The sequence below is a fragment of the Acomys russatus genome, chromosome 28 (genome assembly GCF_903995435.1).
Source record: "Acomys russatus chromosome 28, mAcoRus1.1, whole genome shotgun sequence".
NCBI classification, from domain to species: Eukaryota; Metazoa; Chordata; class Mammalia; order Rodentia; family Muridae; genus Acomys; species Acomys russatus.
The window spans coordinates 16,359,544-16,386,845 of NC_067164.1; the positions used below are offsets into that span (position 1 = coordinate 16,359,544).

The 27,302-nt window shown below is 41.0% G+C and overlaps 1 protein-coding gene and 1 pseudogene across 1 annotated transcript; one reads left to right on the top strand and one right to left on the bottom strand.

The window, feature by feature from the left end:
• The first annotated feature begins 5,539 nt into the window (after window positions 1-5,539).
• On the top strand, window positions 5,540-25,829 carry Afp (alpha fetoprotein). The gene is made up of 14 exons (XM_051170332.1): window positions 5,540-5,655; window positions 6,577-6,628; window positions 7,682-7,814; window positions 11,027-11,238; window positions 12,398-12,530; window positions 13,554-13,651; window positions 15,560-15,686; window positions 17,533-17,747; window positions 20,778-20,910; window positions 21,724-21,821; window positions 22,323-22,461; window positions 23,781-24,004; window positions 25,093-25,225; window positions 25,758-25,829. Exons 1-14 carry the CDS (start codon window positions 5,571-5,573, stop codon window positions 25,800-25,802), a joined length of 1,827 nt encoding a protein of 608 aa, XP_051026289.1. The 5' UTR covers window positions 5,540-5,570; the 3' UTR covers window positions 25,803-25,829.
• Window positions 18,696-19,134, bottom strand: LOC127210630 (transcription factor BTF3 homolog 4-like; annotated as a pseudogene).
• Window positions 25,830-27,302: the final 1,473 nt, after the last annotated feature.

A 27,302-nucleotide genomic window follows, 5' to 3' on the forward strand; every position in this document is an offset into this window, starting at 1 on the left:
GACCTTCTCCAGTAAGTGAGAACTTGGGAACACTCACAAAAAATTATATGATCTATGCCTTGAAGAGTGGTCCTGAGTTATGATAAGCACTGGTGAGCAAAGTACGAGAAATGTAAGAACTATGCTTTCAGGGACACACACACTCACATACACACACTCACACACTCACACATACACACATGCACACACACTCTCCACACATACATACACACATGCACACACACTCACTCACACATACACACATGCAGACACAGATATGCGTGCGTGCACGCATGCGCGCGCGCGCGCGCACACACACACACACACACACACACACAGAGCAAAAAGGATCCTGAAAGAGTCAAAATAATTTTCTACCAACTCACAATGCAGTCTAACTGTACACTCTAAACATGCCAGTCCTAAAAATGATAACATTTACCCTCATCTTTTTTTTTTAGAAATATTTTTTCTTGTAAGCTGTCGAGCATTTAGAAAACATCATTCCATCTTCACATGAAAATAAACTTGAGGGGAAGAATTATTTTTGTGACATAAATGATAAAATCCAGAATCAGTCATATCAAATTATTTGCTGAATGTCGTGTGGCTAATAACTGACGCAAGAAAGATTAACATCTTTTTCATGGCAAAGTTCAGTTTACCAGGTCACATTGCACCTGGGAAGATATAAGGGTTTATGTAAAAAGTAAACTGAACAAGAATTAGAGCAACAGGAAAGAATTTGCCATGAACCCTGTACTTAGGACTACGCTTTGAGCACTGACACATGAGGCTTTAGCACTGTTTGCGGTCAGCATACAAACTGTGTCCAAAGCTCCTCTTTATCTCTTCTTGCAGAATTTGCTGTCTTTGCCTCTTCTTTTTCCGACAGTTTCTCGTCCGCCAGACAGAGATGCTTGAAGATCCATCCCCTCCTCACAGTTGTGGAGATAAGAAGCAATGTGGCAATGCCTGTCAACCTCTTCAACCTGCAAACCCGGGTGTTGTGCTCACTATATTCCAGGGAGTGAGAAGCAAGTTTGGGTTACACTAAGTCACCAAGCATTAACCAGGACTGTTAGGGTAAACCAGGTTCTCTGTCTGTCTGTCTGTCTGTCTGTCTGTCTGTCTGTCTGTCTGTGTGTCTCTCCCTCCTTCTTTTCTCTCCCTCCTTCTTTCCCTCCCTCCCTCCCTCCCTCCCTCTTTCTCTCTCTGTCTCTGTCTCTCAGACTCAGTATGTGTGAGGTTTTGAATTTACCTTAAAATTTTTTTTTTTTACCTCATTCATGTTACTGAATTTCTCATTTCCTATCAGCAATACTTTCGCGCTTGGGGCTTATTAGACTACATATTGCAGCATTTCTTAATTGGTCTTGTCTCCTCTGACAACAGTAGAGACGTTTTCAAAATACAAAGGTGATTTTTTTTTTATCAGCTCTCCTTTGCAGTCCTCCTCTTGTCTTACTATTGAGTGCAAGCAGGATGAGGTTCTTAAGAAGAGCCTGTGCCAGCCTCATCACAGCCATTTCCCCCAGGAGGTGGGTGAGTAAGCTCAGAGGGTAAACGCATTTTGCTTCATAAGCTCAACATCCTGAGTTCGATCCCTGGAACCCACATAAGAGTGGAAGGAGAGAGCGGAGTCAACAAAGCTGTCTTCTGACTGTCGCATGTGTGTGCCAATGTCATACATATGCCTGTGCATGTGCGTGAGCAGCACGTATACACACACACACACACACACAAAGTTAAAAAGTTTAAAATTCCCTCTGTGGTGGAGTAAGTTTCATCATTTCTTTCTTTTGTGTTATGGGGAGTTGAACCAGGCCCTCACACAAGCTAAGTGACCACTCTACCATCGAGCTACCACCCTGCGGAATCCTGTCATTCACAGGTACCACCTTTCTCCCCATTCTTTCAACAGGCTCTTCTTTCCATCGCCAATGGGCCTTTCATTGCTTTTCACATCCTTGGGAGTAAGCATCTTTAGCTAGCTTACTTACCTCCTTTTCTTCAAGTGCCTTTGAGATGCTACGTCGTCCAAAAATACCTCACCTGACCTGACAAAGATGCTAAGAGCTCTTGCCCTCCACACAGCATGGCAGCATCCATCACAGTTGTGGTGTGGATGCAGTCATCCGTGCGCCCTATGAGATGTGGTCTTAGCCAGTAATGCTGCCCAACTCTTACTGCCAACTCTTCCTATCTTGTAAACAGCGAACAGCATCTTGTATACAGACTCAACGTTTTGTTAAACAAATAAACAAAACCTCCATCTCCTGAGCGCTACTCTGTAGTGAGCCCTGTCCTGAGCCATTCTCTCTAACTTATTTAACCCTCATTTATTCAGAAGGTACTAATTTTTCTTTTATCATAGTTCTATAGATGTATATGTTGGGAATAAAGCCTGGATTAAGTTATTTTCCTAATATCACCTGGCTGACAGTTTGTGTAGTCAAGGGTACAACCTTTCATATACCAAAGTCCAGTGTGTCAGGCCATATTGCTTCGGACTAGTTTTATGGCCCCAGGAAGAAACAAATAGAACCAGAAGTAGCGCAATGGAATGGTATTTGGTGTGAGCTCAGCATTTGCAACTAAAGCTTTGAGTAATTACACACAGGGGCTTAGGGTTGTTTGCAGTTAGTATTAGAGACCTCACACAAAGTCATGTAGAAGATAAGTGAGAGGGCAAAATCCAAACTCAGTCTCTGTATGCACAGGTTAGCTGTGACCCTGTGCTACCATTCTGATCACATGCTTTGGAATTGCAGAGACTTACTTCACGAGGCAGAGTGCAGGGAGGGATTAAGGATGACACAAATCCAGGAGACCCTGGCCTGATCTGGCCTGCTCCTCGTTCTTTAGGTGTAGAGGCATGCCAATAGATTAGTGGCTGCTATTACATGCCTCTAGTTTGATGCACACATGCTATCTGTAATTTGTATATTTATATACATATTCATAGCTCCAAGCAGCATATTTACCAGACCTTATTACACATGATTCATCTAGGCTTTTGGAGAAGATAATGAGAGTGGATACTTGGCCTAGCAGATTATATACATATAGTGTAAAGCTGGAAAGAGGATTTGCAAAGTTAGGAAGATCTCAGAGTGTTCGGGAGAGGAGCACAGTGGGGCTGGGAGGCCGAGGTTGGAAAAGCACAAAATCAAAGCCAGCTGTTCAAAAACCAACTGTACAAACTATTGATCAACCAAACAGCCAAACTGAAGCAAACAGCTCAAAGCATATAGAACCCGGAATTCAATACGTGGAAATGCTTACTCCACTTTAAACCCTTGTCGTTGGATACATGCATTCATTATTCATTCGGCAAGTGTTGAGTCCTGCCATGATACCACCCTCTGGTGCCGACTTTGGAATTATGGGTCTGAGTTAGGACAAGCTGTGCACAGTTTGAACCATGGAACGCTATTTCAGTTCTTTATGTCTAAAGCGCCATGGTCAGAGCTTTTCAGCTGTTTTTTCATAGCACTATTGTTATTGTCATATACTTGGGTAGAATCCAACAGTAAGGGAGTGCCATGTCATACGCACTGGCCAAATGGCTGGACAAGGGAAGCCAGACTCCTTCTTAGAGAGGATCTGTGCCTGTGGTTGGATTCCTCAAGAGACAAAACATAAGGTTCTCTGACTAAAGAAAAGGAAAACACACAAATAAAATGCAACAGCACATAAGTTCAAGTACAGTGCTGTCTGTGTTATGACAAACGTATCTGAACTGCTATTGGTGATTTAAGCTTTTGTTTAAATATTAGATGACTTGTATGTTATGCATAGTCTAAAATATAGTCAGTTTACTTAAATACTGTGTTGCTTTTTTATTTGAGGAGGGAGGGAAAGAAAGAGAGAGGGAAGGAGGAAGGGCGTGTGTGTGTGTTTGTGAGTGTGTGTGTGTGTGTGTGTGTGTGTGTGAGAGAGAGACAGAGACAGAGAGAGAGACAGAGAGACAGAGAGACAGAGACAGAGACAGAGAGAAAGAGAGACAAAGAGAGACAGAGAGAGAGAGAGAGAGAGAGAGAGAGAGAGAGAGAGAGAGAGAGAGAGAGAGAGAGAGAGTGTCTGGTTTACTTGCAATCTAGAAAACGAATGTTTAGACTCTGTGGCTTATCATTGCTGTCTTTAATGTACAGTTTATTTTGAGGAGAGTAAAGAGGATGGGTATGGTTTAAAAATAAGGCCCTACTGTGTGTTTGTTTTTCCTGTTTTCTATTAATTATAGATGAGAATCTTTCCATTGCATTAAATAGTGCTCCACAAAAGTGGGTTGATAGCAGCATTTCACTGCATTTTATGAATGCACTATATCATTTTCTAGCTTGAGTCATTTGTTTTTAGAATCACACCTTTAAAATACCTGCTCACAGACTCTCAGATGGCGCAGCAGTTAAGGGATGTTCTGCTCTTCCAGAGGACCTGGGTTCACTTGTCAGTGCCCACAAGGCAGCTCACTACCATCTGTAACTGCAGTTCCAGGGTGTCTACCACCCTCTTCTGATCTTCTCAGGCAGCAGTCACACACACAGTGCACAGATGTACATTCAATCAAAACACTCAAGCACATAAAGTAAATGCTTAAAAAATAAAATCGACCGTGTATGAAGCCTTAGGAAACCGTGATGTCTGGATCTCTAGTACACAGATTCTGACTTGCTGTTCTGAGTTATCATTTATATATGAATATATACATACATATACGTTTTATATATATAGTTTACATGTAGTTTAGATATGCACTTGGAATTTTCAAAAGTTCTCCAGTAATTTTAATGTGTAGAGAAATTAAAAACTATCATAGACTCTATGACATCAAGGGTGACGGTATGAGATGAAGCGCTCTTAGGATCAGAGTGTGCCAGTGCCTGTTATTCAGTTTTAGTGTAATTATCCTGAGCTGCCGAGTGGATGACACAGCTGACCTACTTACCAGTGGCATACATACAGAATTACTCTTTGGCAGATAAAATTAGAAGGAGACTCTGGTTTATCAGGTTTTTGTACTGTATGTTTTCTGTGTTAAACTATACACTATACACTAAATAAAATATATCAGATTCACTGATGTTTTTTTGAGCTAATTAATAAGACAATAATCAAGAAATAATAGAGTCTGAATTAGTCAGACAATATGTTCAGAGCCTAGCATAAAATATGCATTGTATTATTTTTTTAAAAAATTAACGTATTTTAATTACATAGTAAGCCTGGTATCTTTCTTTATGGTTACATCAATGTTTTAACTTGAATTAAAGTTTAATTGAAATTTCCAGTTTAGGGGAAATTATTTATTTGAACAGTTTAGTTGGAAAAGAACATTTGCAGTGTTTGCAAGATGTTTTTGTCGGCTCCGAAGTGGTCTCTGTCCTTGAACATAAGATACAAGTGACCCCTGTGTTAATTATTGGCAAATTGCCCCATCTCAACTTAAGGAAATAAAGTAACATGTTTGCCTACAGAAGGTTACTAGTTAACAGGCACCACTTAAGAAGGGTATAAAAGAATTGCAGCGAGCTACTCCCAGCAGTCTGCTTCCACCAGTGTCAGCAGCAGCCACAGAAACAGCAGCCATGAAGTGGAGTGGATCCATTTTTTTCGTTTTTCTCCTAAGTTTTGCTGAATCCAAAGACGTGCATAAGAATGAGTTTGGAATCGGTAAGATGCTTTATGATTTGGGAACTATTTTTCTGTAAGAAAATTCTTAATTCTCACATTTGCATCTCCAGATACCTTGATTTAAGCATCATATTTAATGCTGTAGACAAGGAAAATGTTTAACTGGTGGCTAGATTTTGATGAATGATAAATGAATGTAATTTTATGTAAGAAGCTTATAAAAGAATAGCAATGTCATATAACACAGTCATTTTTTGTGCATTCTATGTTTGCTCAATTTTTCGATCTTATTTGTTTAATTGATATATATATATTTGAAAAAAATATAAATGGAAACCAGTCCACATTCCTAAATACTTCAGATTGACAAAAATAAACAACATTTTTATTCTCAATTTTTTAAAAAAAGATCTAATTGTTTAACTGTCTGAAAGCCTTACCGTGACTGGGCCAACTAGCATAATTATGTCCAAAGGCTACAAAAATAGGTCAATTATAAATATTGTGCTACTAGGCAGCCAAATAGTTAGGCAACCTGAAATGTTGGTGTTAGTGTCAAGTCTGCAATTGATCATTCTGGTTAGCTTCGTCCCTTAATTTGTTTAGTCTTCCCAAGTGTAAAATTAGGACATTTAGATAGGGGATTCCTATTAGCTTTTCTCCTCTCTCTCTCTCTCTCTCTCTCTCTCTCTCTCTCTCTCTCTCTCTCTTCGGTTTTTCGAGACAGGGTTTCTCTGTGTAGCCTTGGCTGTCCTGGACTCTCTTTGTAGACCAGGTTGACCTCAAACTTACAGCGATCCACCTGCCTCTGCCTCCCAAGTGCTGGGAATAAAGGGGTGCACCACCATGCCTGGCTCCTAATAGCTCTTCAGTTATAAAATCTATTGTTTGGGTTTATGTTCACCAACGATCACTTCCCAGTTGAAATCATCGCTTGTCAAAATCTCTTTTGTTTTCCAGCATCCACATTGGATTCTTCCCAGTGCTTGACAAGGAAGAACATACATAACGTGTAAGTTTTGCTTGCATAAATATGGCGCAGAAATACCATGCAAAGATGAGTTTAGATAACTGAATATAAGGTTTTTTTTTTTTTTTTGAGACAGGGTCTCTCTGAGTAGCCTTGGCTGTCCTAGACTTGCTTTGTAGACCAGGCTGGCCTTGAACTCACAGTGATCAGCTTGCCTCTGCCTCCTGAGTGCTGGGATTAAAGGCGTGTTCCACCATGCCCGGCTTTGAATATAAGTTTTTTAATTATAAGAGTGAAGTGAACAATTTTAAGGCTTTGCTTATACTGAATATCAAACTGATGTGCAAAGTGTTTAACTTTGGGCAACACCTTACATATTAGCCTTTACATTACCTGGAATTCCATGAAGCAAGCCAAATTAGATTTTCAAAACTGAGGATTCATTTCTCAGCAGTCAGTGACAGCTTTGTACGGGTGCAGGAATTTATCTTATCACTACCAATAGGAAGATACTGCTATAAGCTCAAAAATTTTGCAAGCCATGGGAAATAAAATATTTTTATTTTTGTTATTTGTGGAGAATAATTTATTCCTTCAAATACTGCCTCAGTTTTAACCACTTGAAATTTATAGTAAGGAATCTAAATACATGTGTTACTGGTGGTGTTAGCATGCAGGCTGGACACACACAACTTTGAGTCCATCTGGGACTACTACAATCTAGGTTTGGAGTTCTGTCATGCTCGGAGCAAATATCACGGGAAGGCTAATGACTGAATCTTTGCTTAAGTAAGAAAACAAACTGTAAAGACCATAGATCTTCCCTTTTACGGATGCATAACACTGAGCAGCAGTCCAAAAAGGAGGAAGCACATTTTTGGGAGATCCATTTCTTTTCACTTTTAAGAGTTGCATCTGTATTTATGAGTGAGGATGGCAGAACTAAGGCTGACATTTCCTGCAGATCTTTAGCAAAGGGTGCCCTGTAAGTAGATCAGAGCATATGCCACCAATAGAAAAAGAAGTACTTGAAAGACAAGTGTCACCTAAGGCTAGTCCTGAAGCCTCTGCATGTGTTTTTTTTTTTTTTTTCAGTGCTATCATCACCTTTGCCCAGTTTGTTCAGGAAGCCAATTTTGAGGAAGTAAACAAAATGACGAGCGACGTATTGACTGCAATTAAGAAAGCCACTAGCGATGAGCAGCTGGAAGAGTGTTTAGAAAACCAGGTGAGTGAACAGAACGAAAGGCCACTTTGAGACTTAACCACAATTTAGACTGCAGAAGAGAAGATGCCAGGAAGAGGGGTGTTTGGTTATTTGAGAACCTGTTGTGGGAGAGATGGATTCTATTAGGTCCTGGAATCCTCCTGAACAGCACTGTTGCAAAGTGAGTGGCTGCTAAAAAGAGCCAAGATTAACACTGAAACACATGGCTAAGGCCCCAGAGTAAGATTATCTGAGCGACCATACCCACAGTATACTGGTGACATTAAGTCTATTCAGAGTTGTCATGGAGATTTATGTTAATGATGAATGGCAGTTTATTTTCTCTTATGCCACAGTGCGGCTGACACCATTCTAGGGAACAGATTACTACTCAAAACACTGCATGGAAGACGAGATCTACGAGTCAGAATGCCTGTCCAGTGAACTAAGAGAACTTGGCTGCAGCTTATCACCAGAATTTTTGTATTATCTATTAAAGTTAATTTATTAAATTATATTATATATTTACTTGATATATTATATATAAATGATCTTTACTATAGTATCACTATAATACATGATAATTTAATTAATTAATTAAACTAATTAAATCTCTGCAATCCTGCAAGGTTGAGGACAGTTTTTCCATGGAGGAAACTGAGGCACAGGGAAATCACTCCTTTAGGGAACTACAGTTTGGTAGAACCGAGGTTTAGGTGAAGCCATCTGGCTCCAGAAATAAGGTCTTCTGCAGGGTGCTCAAAGGCTCAGCGTAGCACAGTGAGTGTGAGGCCCGGGCTGTCGGATCCAGCAAACACACAGGAGTGTCAGTACCTGATAGCCAGGTAGGTCAGACCTTCAGAAAAACAATCAAGTTTAAATTCCCAGTTGTCCTGGTATAGAAGCTTGTCACAAAGTAGTTGCTACTGTTTTTTTTTTTCCAGAGACAGGGTCTCTCTGTGTAGTTTTGGCTATCCTGGACTCACTTTGTAGACCAGGCTGCCCTTGAACTCACAACGATCTGCTTGCCTCTGCCTCCAAAGTGCTGGGATTAAAGGCGTGCACCACCAAGCCCAGCCCCGGTAGCTGCTACTCTTTAGTTTACTTCTGCGTGGAAAAGACTTTTATATTTGGAGTTATTCAAGGATAGAGACCTTTGCCACAGTGGAGCTGCAGCAGACAAAACATTATGTGCATGGGCACTATGTAGCAGATCTCCTTTTTAAAAATGATAAAACATATTCTTTGAGCGTTCGGTACAAAAATCTTGTAAGCACATCTGCTTCCCCACCCCTCTTCCAACTCCTCCCACTGCCCCCACTGCTGCATCTCTATCAGTTTCGTTTACTTTTCTTTAAACCCATAGTGTTTAATTAGCACTTCCAGTACATGCCTGGGCATAGGCCCATCCACTGGCACATGCGCCAAGGGCCACATCCTAAGGAAAACCTATTCTTTATCTTCCAGCAGCCGATGTCTGTCAATGGCTCCGTGGCAAGGGGCTGGCGCTCTCTGAGGCCCTCCCCATCCATGCTGGAGTTTTGACAGGCTTGATTTTATGCAGGTCATATGCACACAAGCAGAGCCATTGGAACGTCATGTGTGCTATTGCTCGTGGTATCTGAGAACAGTTTTGCAGCAGTCTTCCTGCAAACTCTGGCTCTTAAAATCTTCTCCCTTTTCTTCTCCAACGGACACTGACCCTTGAGAGGAGAGGCTGTCCCCTCTTTATAGATGCCTCATCTGGGCCTGAGCACTTCACAGTTACTTTTCCTCTCTACTTGGGCCAGTTGTGACGCTGCATTCATCACCATCCAGTGCAAGCAGGGGTTTCTGGGGAAGAAGACAGGGCTGCACTAAGCCCTGGCTGTAAGTGTTTAGAAGGCAGTCTGATACTATGTCCATTCAGTGAAATAAATAGAAATAGGTTCTCTGTTAGGGCCTATGGGGTCTTGGGCCAGTTTACAGTGCCAGGCATGAGTTCTGCCCTGTAAGAGGAAGCCTGAAATCCAGCCAGAGCAGTGCTGGTCCCCCTGTGAATTTATGCTGCTATTGTACCAATGGATACACCTTAGCCAGACTAATGGTTACTGTAGCTCCCAGAGTTTGCAGCTGAGCAAGGACAGCTCCTTCTGGCATTACAAAGTCTAGCCAGCAAGAAGGCAACCTCAGATCCTTCCAACTCTAAAATTTATGAGTTAATAAGAATCCTCCTGCCTTTTATTTTTGTTTTTGTCTTTCTCTGTTAGTCAGTTAAAGATGGATATATAAATTATGCCCAAACACTTATTGTGATTTTTTTTTATTCAGTTAGAGTTCAGGGAAATATGATTTGGCATTGCAAATGTAAAAGATTTCTTTAAGGAGGTGGGTTGAAACAAACATGGTGGCACGCTGCACAGTCCTATGATCTCAGGGCTTTTGAGGCTGAGGCAAGTGGATCTGAGTTTGAGGCCAGTTTAGTTCCATAGTGAGTTCGAGGCCAGCCTCAAGCACACCCCCAAGAGGCACTGTCTCAACCACCCAGAGGACATCAATAACCAAAAGTGAATATAGAGAATTAGAGTTGTAAGTAAGACCATCAAGAGTTTAAAAATATTAGCAGTCCTAATAGGTAAGTAAAGGTTTTCCTAAGGTGGATGAAACATGCATTTTGCTTCCCGCCCCCCAGAGGTTTTCTTCAAAATACTGGTCTTGCCCAATCTCAGGGAATTTGGCAATAAGGAGGAAAGCATTTTAAGATGTTGTAGCTAAGTCTGTAATTATGACTAATGAAGGGTGGTTCCATTTTTAGTCCACTTTGAAGTCACTTTTATTTTTAGCTAAAAATAATACCCAATTTTAGATTATTGTCTTGTTAGAAGGGCAAATGGAACAAGTATCTATAAAACAATGATTATGTAAAAAGAGGGAAGTTTCTATTATTTTGGGGGCAAATCTTTCATGAAATAAAAGGGTAAAGTCACTTAATTTAAAACCAAGATAGGAAAGATAAACCATTGTGTGACCACCCCTTTTTCTTTTAAAATCAGTGCCTTACAGCTATGTGTGCCACCCAAGGACATAAGTTTACAGCCCTTCACTCCAGAAGCTGCCAAAGAAAGGCATCACACCAGACTGAGAGGAAATATATTGATTTCATTGGTTTCATTTTGGGTATTAGAAAACTTGACATGCTTATTGCAGTGGAGTTAGTCGTCTCTCATTAACAACGGAAGGTTTTCTTTTCCAAGCTATCTGTGTTTCTGGATGAAATTTGCCACGAGAAGGAGCTCACGGACAAGTATGGACTCACAAACTGCTGCAGCCAAAGTGGGGACAAAAGACACCAGTGTCTGCTGGCACGCAAGAAGACCGCTCCGGCCACTGTCCCACCCTTTCATTTCCCAGAACCTGCGGAGACTTGCAAAGCTTATGAAGAAAACAGGACTATGTTCATGAGTAGGTAAGGACCATCCACCAGGCAGCCCATGTTTCTGCAGGCTATGCGGGGACTCCAAAGGGTGTAGAAGTAGGAGATACGAGCAGGGCGTGTCTGCTGAGGGCAACACAAAGAACAGCTCAAGGGCTCCTGTTAAGCATAGACTGTGAGATGCAGAGCAGACCACATATAGGTTCAACCTCTGCGCCTTTCCCACTTTTAAAGCCTTGATCTTGCTTTACATGAAAAATACATCAGTGTTGCAAAGAATGACTTCTGAGAGCCGAGTGTTTATGTACCACACTCCCCAAACTGACAATTAGGATTGTGTAGTCAGATGCTGCTGGAACAAATGTGCTCAGCACAAATGGTTGGGGGAGTGCTCCCAAGCTTTGATGTCATCCTCTCCTTTTCCTTTTCCCTTTAAAAATATTTCATTTTATTTTTGAGACAGGGTCTCAGGAAGGCCAGGTTGGCCTGGAACTAAGTATGTAGCTAAAGATGGGTCTGACCTTCTTATCTTTCTGTCTCCATCTTGCATATGCTAGGGTGACAGGCACATACATACATACGTACATACATACATACATGCATACATACATTCATATTCATACGTTATATGTCTGTCTGTATCTATCATTTATATCTATCTATCTTTGTATCTGTCTGTCTCTCTGTCTGTCTGTACACACACACACACACACACACACACACACACACACACACACACACACGAGAGAGAGAGAGAGAGAGAGAGAGAGAGAGAGAGAGAGAGAGAGAGAGAACAGACAGAAACTCCCTACAGTGGTCACTTTGTTCTTCTGGATAGAGTCTCTCTGCCCTAGAAGTCTGGTCTCCCAGATTTGTCTGAACAGAGTTACTGTAAAAGACATTTCAATGAGGATCATAGCATGTTTGTTTTCTAATACACCCTGGGACAATGTATTGGATCTTTTATTTTCTCCTGGGGTTGACATGGAGGAAACTTTTTGGCAGCATCTGGAAAGAGCATGCACATTTTCCCATAACAGCACAGTAAAGAGAAAGCCCAGTGCACTTTGTTGCTTTTGATGCTATTCGAATCTTTAAATAAATTCTGGAGTCCAGTTCAGAGCAGTTGCAGTCCATTTTTTTTTTTTTTAAAAACATGCTTGTGAATCTCCAAGTGTTGTCCATTTCGCAGGTTCATCTATGAAGTGTCAAGAAGGAACGCCTTCATGTACGCACCTGCCGTTCTTTTCTTGGCTACCCAATACGACAAAGTAGTTCCCGCCTGCTGCAAAGCTGAAAACATGGACGAATGCTTTCAGGCCAAGGTGGTATCTCTGTGAAGCTAACTGAACCTAAATGGGGTCTAGCTATGGTTTGGGAAATGGGCCCGATGTGGAAAATACAATCTTCAGAAGAGCATGTGATTCCTTATCATCATAAACAAATGTCCTTTTTGCTGGATCTTCTTTCCCAACTAGCAGTGAAATTTCAGTTTGTATTTATAGTTAGAAACAATGCCCATAATGATAAGGTACAACTTTAGGCCAAAGTAAAGATGTGTGTGTATTTTATAGCTTCATGAATCAGCATTTGCCGAATCGTTAAAGAGAGTAGAGGTAACAGCAATGTGCATGGGAGAGGTGACTTAGTAATTATAAACCGATGGAGTGATGAGAGTGTGTTTTCTCTGTAGAACAGGACAATGAAATGCTTCCTTACAGCTTCAAAAACAATATTCATACACAATAAACAACCTGAGAGATAACTGACAGGTGGTGAGCACACCATAAGTTCAACCAACGCTAAATCAGATGGAAATTGCTGGGGTTGTTCATATGTCAGTGAAATAGAGCACATACCAGCGTCTTCCTCTTGTCTGGTGTTTTGCTTCTTGACACGGAGTCTTGTAAAGAGCCCCAAAGGGGTCCACACTCCTAAGAATTGCAACTGTGAGGCAACCTTGTCTTTTTTTTTTTTTTTAACGGAGCAGGAGTTAGGAGGCTTTAGTTTGTGTGGAGGCTGGACAGCCACAGTTGTCAAAATGGTTCCAGTATCAAAATTATGATGCTATATTTTGAAGGATTTTAAAGAAATCCCCGGCATATATACATAAGAACTGATCTTAAAAAAAAGAAAAAGAAAGAAAGAACGAAAGAAAAAAAGAATTAATCGAAAAGTCATGAAAAAAATAATAAGAATAAGAATGTGCTTAAATGTCTGGTGACTCTAAGTTTACTGAAAACTATTTTATGCACTTTTCTGTGTTATCTGTACTGTCGCTTTTCTAATTCTTAGCTATTACAAAGAATACATGAGTTTTCTTAACACTTCGCTTTTTCTGCATCTAGAGAGCATCACTCACAAAGGAACTGAGAGAAGGAAGCTTGCTCAATGAGCACATGTGTGCAGTAATAAGAAACTTTAAATCCCGAAACCTCCAGGCCCTGTAAGTAGGACTGCTGTTTCCGTTTCCCCGATGTCACCCTTAGAGAGCGAAGAACTCGTCTTCGGTGAGGGAGAATTTCAAGGTTTAGAGTGTTTGCAGTCGTGGTGTACCACGTCATTAGGCCACATTTCCCTAGCTCTTCTATAAGTAGGTATCTCAGCCTCATGTTCACTGCACTTCCTGATCTGCTCCATTGTGTCATTTGTTGCTCCTCATTAAAATAGTCCCTTGAGTTAGTCCCCGAGAAAGGATAAGGAGGCTACCAAGATGAGACTTGATAGCCTATGACCACATAGTGGGGGAGGAGGTCCCCTTCAGTCACAGACCTAGGGGAGGGAAATAGGGTGAAAGCGGGAGCGGGGGCGGCGGCGGGGGGGGGGGGGGGGAGGAATGGGAGGATACAAGTGAGGGGATAACAAGTGAGTTGTCATCTGAATACATTAATAAAAACTTATTATCGGTGAATAAGCCAATAATAAAAGATCTCAAAAAATATTCCCTCGAGGCAACGACTTTAGAATGCAATGGCAATGTAGGTGCTACTTTTTTATCGTCGATTTTGGTGGGGTTTCTTATGCCTCTACCTCCCTCCACCAATCCCCCAAATCTAGATGGAGAGAAAGAAAGTTCGTGGGGGGAGGGGGCAGGGTTCTCTTTAGCTGCTTCCCGCTGGGCCGATTAGGGTCATTGGGTTCTTTGGGGCAATACCGATCTCACTCATCAGGATAGGCTATCCAGCAGTCCAGCAAACAGAAAACAGCTTCTCCCTACCCTGACAATCTCCTCGGAGCCCCCTCCTCTCGCTGGGCTCCGGTACTTAATACCCCCCTCAGAGTCCTCGAAATTTCACTAACGGCAGATGGCAAAAACAACACCCCTCTCTGAGGCAATTATCAGCTGTGGACAAACTAAAAGTAGCTCCATATCCCACACTTGGGATTAAAACAAAAACCCGTCTAAGTAACATAACTGAGATTGTAAAGAAAGCAAAACTTCCACTACAGTGACAGGTGAAAAACACAGTACTAAAGGACGTGAGTCCCACATCTTGTGCACAGCCAAGACTCAGTGGATGTTTTCAATCATGCCGTTCCTCCCAAAGACTGGCTGGGCCTTCCTCCTGCTAGAAACTTAATGATCAATTCATAAAGCACTTTAAGATTCTGTCTTAGTAGTAAATTAGAACTGAAGATACAATTGCAGCAACTACGTAATGTATCTGTCAGCAAGCAAAGCCATGCGCTCTGCAGTTACTCCCAAACTCCCTCTTTATCAGAACCCCAGAGTGAGCAGCTTTATTGATACGTTGCTGTTCCTTCTGCTTTGTTCTGATGACTTGTCTCCAATGTTGAGTCTGCCCTACTTCTTTCCTCTCATCCTTTCATGCATCTGCACTCTTCCCTGGATTCTCATTTATTCCTATGAGATGAAAAACAAGTATTATTCTAAAAGAATTTTCCCACTTCTTAGTTATTTATCCTTTAATTATATATATTTATATACACTCTTTTTGAGACAAAATCTGGTAGTTCAGCCTGGATTTGAACTCCTGATTCTCTTACCTCCATTTCTGGTCTGCTGGAATTATAGACGGGTGCCGTGCCACTGTGTCGACAACAGAGGTCCCACATGCTCAGGGTCAGGGAGGAAGAAACATGGACATCATTTATCTAGCGGTCCCTAGATAGTCTGTCTACAGGAAGCGACAAACCACTTCCAAATCATTTGGGGACCCAGCCTGCGATCTACAGATCTGCCTGGAAAAAGTGGCGCAGACGCTGATGAGACCTAAAACTCGTTTCCTTTAAAATAAGACACCTTACTCAGTTCTTTCCCTTTGGAGGTAACTCGGTAGACAATGTGATTTCGTTCTGATGAAAATGATTTTTGTAAACCTTCCTTTCCCAGAACCATGATTAAACTAAGTCAAAGGTTTAAGGCGAATCTTACTGAGATACAGAAGCTGGCCCTAGACGTAGCCCACATCCACGAGGAGTGCTGCCAAGGAAATACACTGGAGTGCCTGCAGGATGGGGTAGAGTCTCTTTCTTCCTACCAGATGGTTTCTGTTACCTTTATGTTTTGTCTCACTCTAAATGTTTTGCTGTGCCGGGGTTGGCTGTGTGGCTTGGTTTTCACTTTAGGCATTAGCACTAGCAATGCCTGCTCCTTTTGTGATATTACGGTACATTCATTTAAAAATATTTTATTAATTTATTCATATTACATCTCAATCATTATCCCATCCCTTGTATCCTCCCATTCCTCCCTCCCTCCCACTTTCCCCCTATTCCTCATTGATTTTTTTGCAATTGAATGAAATACAGTATCTCCCACTAGCTAGCTAGCTGCTGGGTTACAACAGAGACACTTCTCAGGAAAACTTATAAATTGACATCAGAGAGAGATAAGATGATGACCATCTTGAAGTTACAGACTGTCTTTTGTTTGCCATTATCCTTATAGGACAATGCCTGGCACATTGAAGGATGCTGTCAGAGTTTAATGACAGATTTATAAGTAAAAACAACCCAAGAAACTGTTTCACAAGGGAAAATGTCCATTTATGGCAAGCGGAGGTGTGAATGAAGGGATCTAAAATAATTAAACACCCAAACTTTTAGCAATAGATTAATAAGAAGTGAGCCGGGTGTGGTGGCCCACATCTATAATCCCAGCACGTGGGAGGCAGCACGTGGCAGGCGGATCACTGTGAGTTCGAGGCCAGCCTGGTCTACATAGTGAGTCCAGGACAGCCAGGACTACAAGAGAAATCCTGTCTCGAAAAACCAAAAATAAAATAAAACCTGAAACACTCAAAACTTAAAAAAAAAAAAAAAAGAAAAGGTCATAATGTACATGGCGTGGCTATTTTGGGCCAATCCTGAGCTTCCTAGATATTGAACGAGAGGTCTACATATACCAAATTACTCCTCCTCTCATCCCTGTGACACCAAGAAGACTTAAAAAAAATCCCTGTTGTTAGAGGCTCAAGCGATTTGGAAACAAGGGCAGAAAAGACTCACTCAGCAACCTCCTGTGGGCCTGCTTTCTTTGTGAAGGTAGCCAGGGAAGTTAGCAGGTGGCAGGGCCTCCTAGGGGACAGAGTAGGGCCAACACTTGGGCAGCTGGCATCTCTGCCACAGGCCCCTTAGGAATACCAGCAAAAAGCATTTTTTTTTTTTTTTTTGGTCAGCTTTCTTGGTTTGTAAGTGACAATCTTACCTATTTTTCCATAATTAAAAAATTAGCTTTTAATTTTTGGTGCTCATAGCTACTTTTTCATTAAGAGCAGACGAAATCGGTTTAGTGTCTTAAAGGAAGGCTTTAACAATTGAATAATAGGTTTCAATGGTCCCTGCTGGGAAGGCACCACCCCAGAAGAGCTCTCTCTAGCATTTTGCACTGTCAGTTGTTGTTGTTGTTTTAATCTAGAGCCTGCCCTCTGCAGGGAGGAGCGGGTCACTAAAGATCCTTCTGATCAAAATGGAGGGAAAGCCAGCAAGGTTAGAATGGTAGAGACAAATATTGATCATTGGAAAATTTCAATACCAATAAAAAGTTCCTATTTTGTTTAAGCAGCACAGTTCTTTCTTTTCTTGAAGAATTTTACTAAAATAGACAGTAGGACTTAGATGAAAGCTTTGGAAAGAGGATGTGAACAAACCGGGAAGAAGTGAAGAAAAGCAAAGGTGAGGAAAATAAAATGGAAGACAGGAGGTAAAAGCAGAAAGGGAGAGATAAGGCAAAATGCCTTTATTCACCTTTGATATTTCTCTTCATTTCTCCATTTATTTCTTCTTCCACTTCTCCTTCTGGCTCTAAGTTCCTATCTTAAAGGATAAATCTCTGAGATTTATGTTTTGTTTTGCCCATTACAGGAAAAAGTCATGACATATATATGTTCTCGACAAGATAGTCTGTCAAGCAAAATCACAGAATGCTGCAAACTACCCACAATCGAACGCGGTTATTGCATAATTCGTGCAGAAAATGAAGATAAACCTGACGGTTTATCTCCAAATCTAAGTGGGTTTTTGGGAGATAGAAATTTTGCTCACTTTTCTCCAGAGGAAAAAGTCATGTTCATGGCGAGGTAACGTATGCTTAAATGTACATCCGTGATAACAAAGACCATCAGGTGATCGGCAGCTTTGCTGTGTTGCAGTGGGGAGTGTTGTCTATAGTTTTTGAACTCATGTGAGGCTCTTTTGAATCCAGGGAACCGTAGGCACAGAGCCAGTAACTAGGGAATAAGAGCTGTCATATAGACTGACGAGCATCCAGCCAATGACCACTATTGACTGGGTTGTATATGAATCTGTATCTTATTTTATATTTTCTCTGAAGTGAGAGGAGGAATAGCATTCTGTTTAAATATCTCATATGAAAACCACCATTAATTCTCAAAGATAATTTAGATATTTTTTTTAATAAGGAGGGCTTGGGCTGCCAAATTGGCTCAGTGGATAGAGCACCTTACCACAAAAGCCTGGATTCCTGATTCCAACCCAAGGGAACTGATTTCAAACAATTGCCAAAAGTGGTCCCTTGACATCCCATGTGTGCTATGGTGTAATGCCCCCGTCCAGAAGTCATAATGGAATAAAGTTAAACTAAAAAACAAGAGCTGGAGATCATGAATATAATGTCTTGCAATGCATTTTTAAAAAGAGATTTGTTTAATTTCTGCTGGGGAAAAGAATAGGGTAGATATAACTGGTATCCAATTTGCTGTCTACTGTGCACACACACACCCACATACACCCATATACGCACACACCAAAAGTTACCCCCCCAACAAACAAACAAACAAATACCTTCAGACTGCACCAGTACTTCATATTTTGACCAAATGAATAGATCCTGGTAAGAAGAGCGAAGTGCAAAATCAAATGACTAAGAAATGCTAAACAAACAGCATTATTAATATATAAAACAGGTGAGGTTCTCTGTGCCTGTAAAACTTTGGAACAACAGAGCTGATTGTTAAATCTAGTCCATGCCCGCTTCCAAAACCCGGAAGATGCTTCATCCAAACTTTCTACAAGCTCTGGAACATCATCATCCTCTTCATCAGTGTCTTCTGATTTGGGTGCTTTACTAGCCAATACTTGTCGTGGGAACTGGTCAGCTAACTTCCTAAGGCTCGTTAAGCTGTCAGCAGCAAGCTTGCTTAACATTCCAGGAAGCATTTCTGTGATTGGTTTGGCTTCTGCATGACCAGTAATTGCAAAAGTGTTAGCGGAGAGGGAAGCTTGGACTTTGGGACTGTTGAAATGAATAACTGTCCCATCGTCTTTAATCATGTTCGCCTCTTCGATGCCCGCTATATTGTTCACAGCCAGTTTCTTTAGAGAACTCTGAGGCTTTTTGTCATCAGCAGCAGCTGTCCTATGCGCCACCTTCTTCTTCCTGCGAGCTGTACCCTTGTCCCCTATCTGGACCTGAGCTTGAAGTTTGGCTAACTTGCCTTGATTCATGGTGTTGGTAAATCTGCAGTGGGGAGGGTCCTTTGACACCATCACTAGGCAAAAGCAAGATGGCTGCCTGCAATGCATTAAAAAAAAAAAACCATGCACCTAATATAAGTTGATAGATAGAGCCAGATAGCGGGTCTTTCACTGAAATAGATTGCTTGATAATCATTGAGTTTTTAAGGAAGTTAAAACACATTTAGAGACATTTTCACAATGGAGTTTTTTTGTTTTTGTTTTTGTTTTTGTTTTTGTTTTGTAGTATAGTCAATAGGCATGTATTAATTCTATTTGCCTCTATGGGAAACTAATACCTTTCCTTTATTGTATGTGCCTATGGATGCCATTAGAGGAGGGATTTGTGCAGCTCTTAATGATTTCTGAGGGCCTTTCCTAATTTAAGAGTTGGATTCTAATGCAGTAGTGAAAATAATGGCTCAATTTTCTCCTCAGTATTCCCAGAAGATGTGGTTTTTTTGTTGTATTAAAATCAGGTGTTCACACATCATTTGCAGTGCTAAAGAAAACCATGCAAACTAAAACTAAGACTAGATTTAGGAGACATATCTAGACATGTTATTGGTGGTAAAAGTAAACACTACCGATATATATAACCCCAGAATACAACTAAGAGTCAAGTACTGTCTCTGCACGTATATAAGCACACACGTCTAAGAAAGCTAATGTTTAGCCGGGTGTGGTGGCGCACGCCTTTAATCCCAGCACTCGGGAGGCAGAGGCAGGCGGATCGCCATGAGTTCGAGGCCAGCCTGGTCTACAAAGTGAGTCCAGGATGGCCAAGGCTACACAGAGAAACCCTGTCTCGAAAAACCAAAAAAAAAAAAAGAAAGCTAATGTTTGCTTTAGAGAAACAGGCCTTCAGTGGAAAGAATGTTTGCAGTAGGAATTTTCTCAGTAGAGAATGGTCACCTTCAAGGCCGTGTGCTTCCTTCACTCATACCTCTGCTCTGCTTGACCAGAAGCTGAGCTAGGGACCCCTCCCTCTTCTTCGGGTGTCACCTCTCTTCCTGCCCTCCATCTTTCTTACTTTTTTCCCATTGATTTATCACTATCAAAGATAGATGAGCCATTTAAGCTTGCTTCTGTCTCCTTAGAAGAAATGCTTTGGGGAGGGGAGATGTTTTCTCTTACACAGCACCAGCTCTTCACAGCTCAAAGCAGTTTTGTCATGCCATCCACTGTGGAAAACATACTTGTCGGATAAATGAATGTAAGCCTTACAACTGAAAAGCAAAAGTGTGATATAAAATAAAATAAAGTGGCATATCTGCTTAATTAGAAATAATTTCACACATATGCATACATAATTTTAGACCTAGGTTCCACATTTGAGAAGAAACATGCAGTGTTTGTCTGAATCTGGTTTACTTATTTAATGATTTCCAGTTCCATTATTTTCTGGCAAATGTCATGATTTCACAAAGAACCTTTTGCGTGGTAATTTGGGGGACTATAGATAGCCTGAATTAATATTTTTGCTGTTTATAGAATTTAACTAATGTCTGTTTTTCTGTTTCATGTGTTATTTGATTTTTAATGCCTATATGCTCTGACTGTTATATAGGAATGGCTAAGGAATTAATAGTGCAATTTGTTCCAACAACATAATATTTTTCTGTGTATTTCAGCTTTCTTTATGAATATTCAAGAAGGAACCCTAACCTTTCTGCCCCAGTCATTCTAAGAGTTGCCAAAACATACCAGGAGGCATTGGAGAAGTGTTCCCAGTCTGAAAATCCACTTGCATGCCAGGAAGACCAGGTAGCCTGCACTAGAATTTGGGGGATAACCTGTAAAACTGCATTGATAGGAACCATTTAAAATGCTGTTAGTAGGGCCTGGAGAGGTGGCTCAGAAGTTAAGAGCACTGGCTGTTCTTCCAAAGGTCCTGAGTTCAATCCCCAGCAACCACATGGTGGCTCACAACCATCTATAATGAGATCTGGTGCTGTCTTCTGGCATGTAGGCATACACTCTGGAAGAATACTGTATACAAAATAAATAAATAAATAAATACTGTTTGTTGGCCAGCAAAGTGGCTCAGCAGATAAAGGCACCTGTTGAGTAAGCCTGGGGACCTAAGTTCGATCCTTGGGTACTAATATAAAGGCAGAAACAAAAACAACAACAACAACAAAATGAACCCCAGTCCTTTGGCACATGCTCCTCATTGGATAATAAAAAGAAAATTTTAAAAATACTCTTTGTTCAAAAGTAACTATTTATTATCTAGTAACTAGCTAAACTAGTTGAACTAGTAAATTAGCAATTAAGTAATAATTCTAACTAGCAACCAAAGGCTTATGTAAGAAATAAAAGATCTATGGGGAATTCAATAGAGATAATATTCATTTTTTGACAGCTTCAGGAAGGCAAAATCTTGTACAGAAACTGAGACCATCTGTCCAATGGTTGTATTCTCAAGAGTTCATTTGTTTTAATTCTTAAAAGTCACACTTTATCAATTTTAATATTTTTATAAAGATTGATTTTATAATATAATAAGATACTGGCATATAGAAAATATTTGTCTGGGAGGGAAGAAAATGCATGTAATAATGTCTGTGTTTTTAGGAAAAAGAATTGCAGAAACATATCCAGGAGAGCGAAGCGCTGGCCAAACAAAGCTGCGCTGACTTCCAGAAGAAAGGACCATATTACTTACAAAACCAGTATGTTTTTTTCCCTGAAGCATTTTCAATGATTTAAAATTGTTAATATGTGAGGGAGACATAGATTTAAATTCTTAAGACACTGCTACTCTCAGTTTCATTCACCAATTGGATAGAAGCCACTATAAATTTGAATACGTGATTTCTCCCAGGTCATCCCCTTAAGAACCCGTAAAGTCTGATCTGTTGAACTGGCTTCGGGCTCTACACTGTAGATGAACGCAGGGGCGGTATCCATTCTACTCACGGTCTGTCAAGGTTGCAAGCACCCAAAATTCACAGTTGAAGTCAAGGAAGTGCTCAGGTTGAGAAGAAACCAGTCCGCAGAGAAATCTGCATCCCATAGTGGTGACGATGTGGTTACCTGGGACGAATGGCAGAAAAAAAACCCTTCTTAATCGCTGGGCCACATGCCTTTTGTTTTCGGACACTAAAAGCGGGTCCTAGAGAAGGAGAAAGGGGTAAAAACTCATGATGACACGGGGAAAATGCTTCTTTCAGGTTTCTCATTGCTTACACAAGGAAAATCCCTCAGTTGACCTCAGCGGAGCTGATAGACCTCACCGGGAAGATGGTGGGCATCGCATCCACGTGCTGCCAGCTTAGCGAGGATAAATGGTCCACCTGTGGCGAGGGAGCGGTGGGTATCCTATCTCATTTCAGCTCTGTTTGACTTAAGGCTGTTTCACATTTTCCGTCTAGGAGACGTAGTGGGAACCTGGGTGGAGATGGCACGGCTTGGTTTGTTCATTGAATTCAGGTGGAGGAGGTGTGGGTGCGCATTCTTTCAGTGATCTGCCTCCGGCCAGCCTCCCAGTCTTTCTAGAATGCCTGGTGGAAACGCAGCCACTTCACTCAGGCACACACAAGCTTGCAAAAACTTCTGGTCTAATAGATCACAGTCAGTCATCTTCCTTTAGGCACCCTTAGGGTTCTGACTTTCTCAGGCCAGTCTTTACCATTATAGTGCTATTTGGGGGGGTTGTTCCCAGGCAAAGTACAGGTGTGAGATCCATGTTCCGGATAGCCAGCCCCTTAGTCTTCTTGTCACACTGAGAGGGAACGTCTGCCACTAAGCTTGAGCTGTTTGCATGTGACATTTGAGGATAAAGATTGTACCATTTTTGTAGGGGGACTGCCTTAGATTAGGTAATCTGACTGACTCACGCAGGCTCAGCCTGAGAGTAGTAAGCACGCAAACGTGCGAACCTTAATTAAAAATGTATAACCTGGTGTTTAAGAGATGTCTTTGAAGCAGGGAGATTAGGAGGATCTATATGGAAGTCTTAAACACACACTCACCCATTTATTTTCTATTAGTTGTGTGTGTGGAAATGGCAAAGGTTAGGTTTGCCTTATTCTAGCCTTCAGAAAGTGATTCTCCATACCAAAATGCAAATGGAGGGGTGTGTTTGTGGAAGAGATAGCTTAGACAGTGAAAAGTGTCCTCTTACAGAGGACCCACACTTGATTCTTAGCACCCACTGAAAACGGCTCTCAAACACCTTTTCTTCCAGCTCCTTGGAGAGTTGATGCCTCTGGCTTCCACGGGCATCCACACCCACCCGCACATACCAACCACCCCCTACATACACATAATTTAAAATAAAATAAATATTCAAATAAAAGTGAAACTCAACCAGATACACACAGAAAACTCCCAAATGATTCGTGCATATCAAGCTGGAGGGGCATATTTTAAATAGCTAAAGGGCTTTCCTCAACATCACATGTGTTAACAGCTGTCACCACACACTAAGTTCTATCCCAGGCAAACAGGTAAATGTCAAAGTCCGTAACATCATTGCTATGTCAGTAATACCACACGAAAAGTTCCCTGTAATATTAGCGATAAGCTCCTGGACATTGGGTGTCACTGCGTGAGGTTTCTGGAACCGTGAGACAACTTGGTAGCGAATTTCACCTCCTTGCTTTCTTCTCGTTTATTCTCCTGACCAGGCTGACCTTTTCATTGGACACCTGTGTATAAGGCACGAAGCAAACCCTCTGAATTCTGCTATTGGCCACTGCTGCAACTCTTCATACTCCAACAGGAGGCCCTGCATCACCAGCTTGGTGATGGATGAAACCTACGTCCCTCCACCATTCTCCCACGACAAGTTTATCTTCCATAAGGGTCTGTGCCAAGCTCAGGGCAAAGCCCTGCAGACCATGAAACAAGAGTAAGACATTGTTATTTTCTACCATGGAGAAGACCATCACTGGAAGGAGGAGTTGAGGCTCCTGCCTTACATGTTGGACACTTACAGGGACACTACTGCCCTTGAAACACCGAGTCTCTTTAAAATTCCTTACGCTTCAATTTTCATACAGCCTTGTGGAGGAAGTTGGTTTGAAAAAAAATCCACGAAGGCAGATGTTCTTTTATCTATGAGAAATTATCTCTGTCCTAACAATTGTGATATATTTGTGAGAAGGGAAACAGGTGATATATTTTGAAAAACTGGGAGAGATCTTTGTAGTGAGTTTGGGCACTTCTTGTCCAACTATAGGAAATACATGCTTGCATCTACAAGCAGGATAATTATATGTGACTCTGCCATGTAGTTTTTTAAAAAGGAAATGAACACACATTTTATTCATGACAAGAGGCATTCTGTAAGGATGATGGGGGTGGAAGCCAGTGGAACCTATGTTCTTCAAATACCCATGTATTTTAATTTAAATTTAATACTCACTGGCTTTGTACATGGCTTCCTTCATTGGGAAACCTGTTTTTCCATTATTCTCCATCCCAGTCAGAGGAGTGTTTCAAGAGATAAAAAGAACGGTGCTTTCTTTCCCAAGACTTCCTTGTCAACTTTAACTCCAATGTGTAATTACTGCTAAGTGAGTATTATAGGCAGTCAATGCCCCTCAGGTTAAGCTCTGACAATGGCTGTGTCAGCAGCTAGCCATCTGGGCTCGTGTGCATGGACAGACCATATTGTAGAAGAGGGAAGAGGAAAGAATAATGCAGACAAGCGACACAGAGACCACAGTTCAGTCCATAAAAGCACAGGCAGTTCTGATGCTGTGTTTCGCCTGTAGTCTGCACTAGGCCAGGGCATCAGTTTGGCATGTCTCCAGCCTCAGCCTTTCTGATGAAAAGCGTGAGAGCTAAGCCTGCCAGTGAGTAGAAGGAGTGGTGGCTGAGGGTGAGGGTTGCCAGGGCTCCGAAAATGTTCTACTAAAAAAAAAAAAAAAACATTTTGGGAAAGTGCCATTGCATGGCAGACTCTTCTGTATTTTCTTTTGTTTTGAACCACAGGCTTCTCATTAACCTTGTAAAGCAAAAGCCTGGAATGACCGAGGAACAGCATGCCGCTGTCACCGCCGATTTCTCTGGCCTTTTGGAGAAGTGCTGCCAAGGCCAGGAGCAGGAAGCCTGTTTTGCAGAAGAGGTATGTGTGAAACATCTTACTCTTCCCCAAGTCTTTACGTGCAGTATCTGCAGCAAAGAATGGAAATGACATCCGACAAACCCGTAACTTAAAATAATGACAAATTTAAATTTTCTTTGAAAAAAAATCTTAGGAGATTTAACAATAAGAACTCTTTTCTAACTATTAGGGAGAATTAAAAATGTAAACTACATTAAGAGAACCAGTAATTTTTATTTATTTCCTAATAGAGAAAATGATTATGTATATATATATATATATATACATATATATATATATTTTTTTGATGATATTGATGATAATGTAGACTGTGAGATAAAGTTAATCAATTTTCATGGATCAAAAGGATTCACCAGTTAGTGTATTAATGGTATAACCAAGATAATATTTTTAGGGAGTTCTCTTGAACTCACTTAGGAGCACATCTTTGCACGCCCACCGTAGAGATAAGGACCTGCCTGAGTTGACGTTTGACTGGCACAATCATCCTCTTTCTCTTTATCTGAGCGTTTTCATGCGTCTTCACTTTCAGGGTCCAAAGTTGATTTCAAGAACTCGTTCTGCTTTGGGAGTTTAAGCTCCTCCAGGTAACAAAAATTTCAGCCCTGGCTAAATAATGGCATTGATTTTCTCTTTACTTCAATCTGTAGTGATAAGGATTCTAAGAAATACCATTAAATTAAAAAAAAAATGAATAAAATTTAATAAATCATTTAAAAAAAAATTGAAACAAAAGTTTGAGGGGTCGGTTTCACAGGCTTCAGAAAATGCCCTCAGAAGACCTTCCTATGTTCCTATTAACAAAATAAAATACCTTCTATTTCTACTTAATTAATAATATAAACTATTTTTTTTTATATTGCAGAAGGAAGAGAGGACCAAACGAGTTGATGGTTTGGGATTGATTGTAACTGACAATACTTTATGACATGGTGAAGACTTCTATGTGAGATTTCTTTACCTAAGAAATAAAGACTTTTTGACTATTTCTCTTCTCCTAGTCTGCTTATTTATGTAAACAGAACAGTTTTACATGCCACTGCCTAAAATCATGAGCAGTAGTCGCTGTAGAAGAAGGAAGCCACCCACAATGGGTCTACCACACTAGAGGTTGGATGCTTCTGTGACCTGAAAACACTCTTAAGATAAACACTGTTAGTCTCTGCCTGGTCCCCTGGCTCCTCATGCCTACTCACGTGTACTAGTGAAAAATTTACCAGAAAATGAGAAATGAAGTCATTATGTTTCCACAGGACACATGAAAATTTAACATGTATTATTTTTAATCATGTTTGCTTGCCTATTCATAAACATTTAAAAACATGTCCACAGCACTGTAGTTTCTCTGATCAAATGTACTTATTTGCCTTTTTCTTTTTTTAAGTGTGCGATCTCCAGCTGGCAGGCCCTGTTCTGGGAATAGCCACTAGATGGTCACTGATTCCTACTTGCTTTGGCAGAGAGTAAGAGGGAGAGTAAAAAAGCAATGGCTTTTTTAAAGAGGTGATAACGAATTGTGAGAGAACTGAAGGGTGGGTGAGATCTGTTTGATAGAGGAAATTGCCACCACCATTGAGGAAGTTGTACTCATTGGGGAAGATGAGGGAGCGTTCCTCAGTTCCAGTCCAGGAAGAGGGCTTTCCATGAAAGAGGACAACATTGCAAATGAACTGGGCATGCCAGTGCAGCATGAAAGGCATCTGGGAGTGCATCTGTTAACTTAGAAGCAGATATTATAAAAAGTATGAATAGGGTATATATGGGAAGCTACAAAATGTTTTTATTTATTTATTTATTATTGGGCATCAGATCACATTATAGATGGCTGCGAACCACCCTGTGGTTGCTGGGAATTGAACTCCGGACCTCTGGAAGAGCAGGCAGTGCTCTTAACTGCTGAGCCATCTCTCCAGGCCCCTATAAAATGGTTTTGAAAGTGACTAAAGAAGGTGTTTAGAGGTGATGAAATAAGTGTACATTGTTTGGAGGCAGGAAGATGAAATATCAATCCTTTGAACTTTGATTTACTGAAATCCTAGTCAAAATCCAAGAATTTATTTTGCTATTTATTTCTTTA